At 27.7% G+C, this 3,207-nt stretch overlaps 1 protein-coding gene across 1 annotated transcript; it reads right to left on the reverse strand.

Moving 5' to 3' along the window:
* Positions 1–1,560: 1,560 nt before the first annotated feature.
* Positions 1,561–2,880, reverse strand: Smp_204230 (uncharacterized protein; the record flags this gene model as incomplete). The annotated part of the gene is made up of 1 exon (XM_018789827.1): positions 1,561–2,880. The coding sequence occupies one exon, from the start codon at positions 2,878–2,880 to the stop codon at positions 1,561–1,563; it is 1,320 nt and encodes a 439-aa protein (XP_018655231.1).
* Between the last annotated feature and the right edge of the window lie 327 nt (positions 2,881–3,207).

Raw genomic sequence — 3,207 nt, forward strand, 5'->3', positions numbered from 1 at the left:
AGTTGTCTACGCAAAATACTTCGAATACGTTTATCAGATACTATCAGCAACAGCCTACTTGAGAGAGAACAAACCAGCTTTCATATGAAGAGGAACTTAGGAAGAGACATTGAATCTGTATAGGACACACATTATAGAAGTCATCAAATAGCATCACAAAGCAAGCTCTAATTCGGAATCCTCAGGGGAAAAGATAGGAAGACAGATGAAAGAACACATTGAACCGGTTATCGGAGACATAGATGGAAAGGATGAATAGCATTTGGTAAGTGCTTGAAAAGAGTGCCCAGTAGAGTGTTGATTTGAGAAACTTTGTCTGCAGCTTCTGCTACACTTGATGTAACATTCGTAAATAAGTTAGCAGTTAAGTAAGTAAAGGTGATAAATCAAAAATCAACAGATATAATTTAAAATTCATAAAAAATTTCATAACAGTTTTCTACAACACTATAGCATAGTTAAAAAATGTTGGCTACAATAGCAGACAGTATAACGTTGAGTTTTTAGAAGTATGCTACAACACTGAATGCAAATTTATGTGTATTTACTTGGCACTTATTCTCACGGTACAAATCATTTAGAACTAATGAATCGTCTTGGCATTCACCTTCAAAGTAAATCATTTTAGAAGTTTTGTGCTCTTAGCAGATCTGTCAAGGTATGATCTTTTTCTAAAAATGGCCTGGAAATTTTTAAATAACTGAATCATCAGTTGACAAATTCTAATTATCAGTTATTAGAACCACAATATTTCAATTTGCTTTCCGTTTTTCTTCAATTCCTTTCTATCTAATAATTAGGACTTTTTCAGCTGTGGCAATAACTGTCTCGCAACAACGATCCAGTTACATTTTCGTATTAATATAAAGGGATATGGACTTACATTAATTCGAATGATAAACTGAAATAGCGGTTAAAACACTTTTTCGACAATGGAACCGCCTCTATACATGTTCACACCTCAAAATAGCATAATTTAGGCTATTTTTTTAGTACAAAGCTCATAAAGATAAGAAGGTATATAGAATTATTGAATTGTTTAACTGTGTGTTCACCTAAGATCAAAATAATCAACAACATCAAATCTTGAGGTTTTATATACTGTGGTTATAATTAACAATTGTACACGTATTTATGGAAATAAAAGACGTTCATTGGTGTTTCTGATGTTAACTCAATAGAAAGATGTGATACGTTATTTGTTTATTTTCCAAACTCATTCGTTTTGGGATTCAATCAGTATAGCACAGTTTAAACGGTTAAAAATAGAGCTTAAATGACAGTTCTTCTTTATACAATACATAAAAGTTAAAACAATAACTCATATAGATCATAGATTTGCTTTCATGTTTAAATAAGAGAAATAATGATAATATTCATCTTCTTTATAACATAAAGAGTTTTTCACATAGTAATAAGAACCTCTGAACTCATAAATAATCGAAAATACAAAAAAAATAAAGAATTTTAAGAACAGAATTTGTACAATATCTATCCATAGACAATAAACCATCATGTATTTTGACTTAAATCATCATATCATATTGTTATATGATATTTTTATGAATTGATTGAGATAGCATTTGTCTCAGTGTCTAAAAGGCGACTTATTCTAGCTATTTGATTAGGTTTTGATGCTTTACAACAAATTAAACGATCACGATATTGTATACATTCTTCTCGAGCAATTTTACGAAATAAAGGATTAGATGCCATATAAATGAATGCATTCAATGTAGAATCTAAATAAATCAATAGATTTGCAATAACTGATAATGTTAAATCAATTAATGGATAATCTTGTTCCAAGTAAGGATTTAATATTTTACTGAAAAATGCTGGAGTTTCTAAAATAAAAAATGTTATGCAAACAGCAAACATTAATTTATCACCAGATGGAGCTGGTCTTTCAGTTAGTTCTTTTGTTAAACCATTTGAATTACGTTTTAAAGGATTATTATTATAATTATTAATGATATTATTTTTTAAATTTGATTGATTATTTTCTATTTCCATTGTTTGACGTCTTAATAAATTTCTAGCTGAACGTTGTTCTTTTTCTCGATGAAATTTACGACGTTTTGCTATAATTCTTATAACAAATGCACTTAATACACATACACATATAACTGGACCACCAGATTGTACAATAAACATAACTAAACCTAAATATAAAATTTGATATAATTTATAATTAATTAATAAAGGATAATCTTTTGATACATTTCCTGATATATAGCATACAACTATACCACTTTCAAATATTCTTGGTATAACAATTAAACAAGCTAAAAAAAATATAATTATTAATATATAACGAATACGTTCACGTGGAAATGCACTAGGTGAACCAATAGGTCGACATATTTGATCATAACGATATGCTGCCAATAATACAACAGACCAATTACGTGATATTTGAAATACTACTAAAAATCTACTAGATATTGTCATAATAAAAAATGAGAATATTGTTTTAATATAAGCATTTGTTTGAATAGTATCTTGTTCATTATGATATGGATAGATACTATTAGTTGTATTTTGATGTAAATGTGATGTAGTAGTAGAATTTTGTGAAAAAATTAATGCATGAATAAATAAACTTAATCCCATACCAAGTTCTATAATAGATAATCCTTTTAATATTCTACTCATTATAGATTTTTTCCATGAACTATGATTAAATATATGAACACATAAACCATTTAATATAGTATTTAATGGACCTAATAATAAACCTATAGCACGATAAAAACTAAATAAACCGGAAACTGGTAATGATTCCATTTGGGTACATGTTGAACTTTTATTGATTATAAATAAATTTAGAATAAATGGTTTTAATACATCTTCGTTATATTCAGTAATATTCATCATAATTTGATAGAATTGACAAAATGGTATGATAAATCGTTCAATTCGAATATGAATATGGTATGTTACGATATGGTTGTCTTTTTGAATTGTTATTAAATTTCATATTTCCATAATACACTTGTTAGATAAATCCAGTATCTGAAATTAAATAAAATAAAAGTTTAACATAATTTTTTTCATTATTACAAGAAGATGTAGTGTCAGTTGCTATGTTAAGCCCACATAGTTTATTCTAACTTGCTAACAGGCTAATATACTCATTCTTCTTGAATTACATTTTGACTTTGTTAATCATTCACTTATCAACTGACTGTTTATTATATGAGC

The sequence above is a fragment of the Schistosoma mansoni genome, chromosome W (genome assembly GCF_000237925.1).
Source record: "Schistosoma mansoni strain Puerto Rico chromosome W, complete genome".
Classification (NCBI taxonomy): Eukaryota; Metazoa; Platyhelminthes; class Trematoda; order Strigeidida; family Schistosomatidae; genus Schistosoma; species Schistosoma mansoni.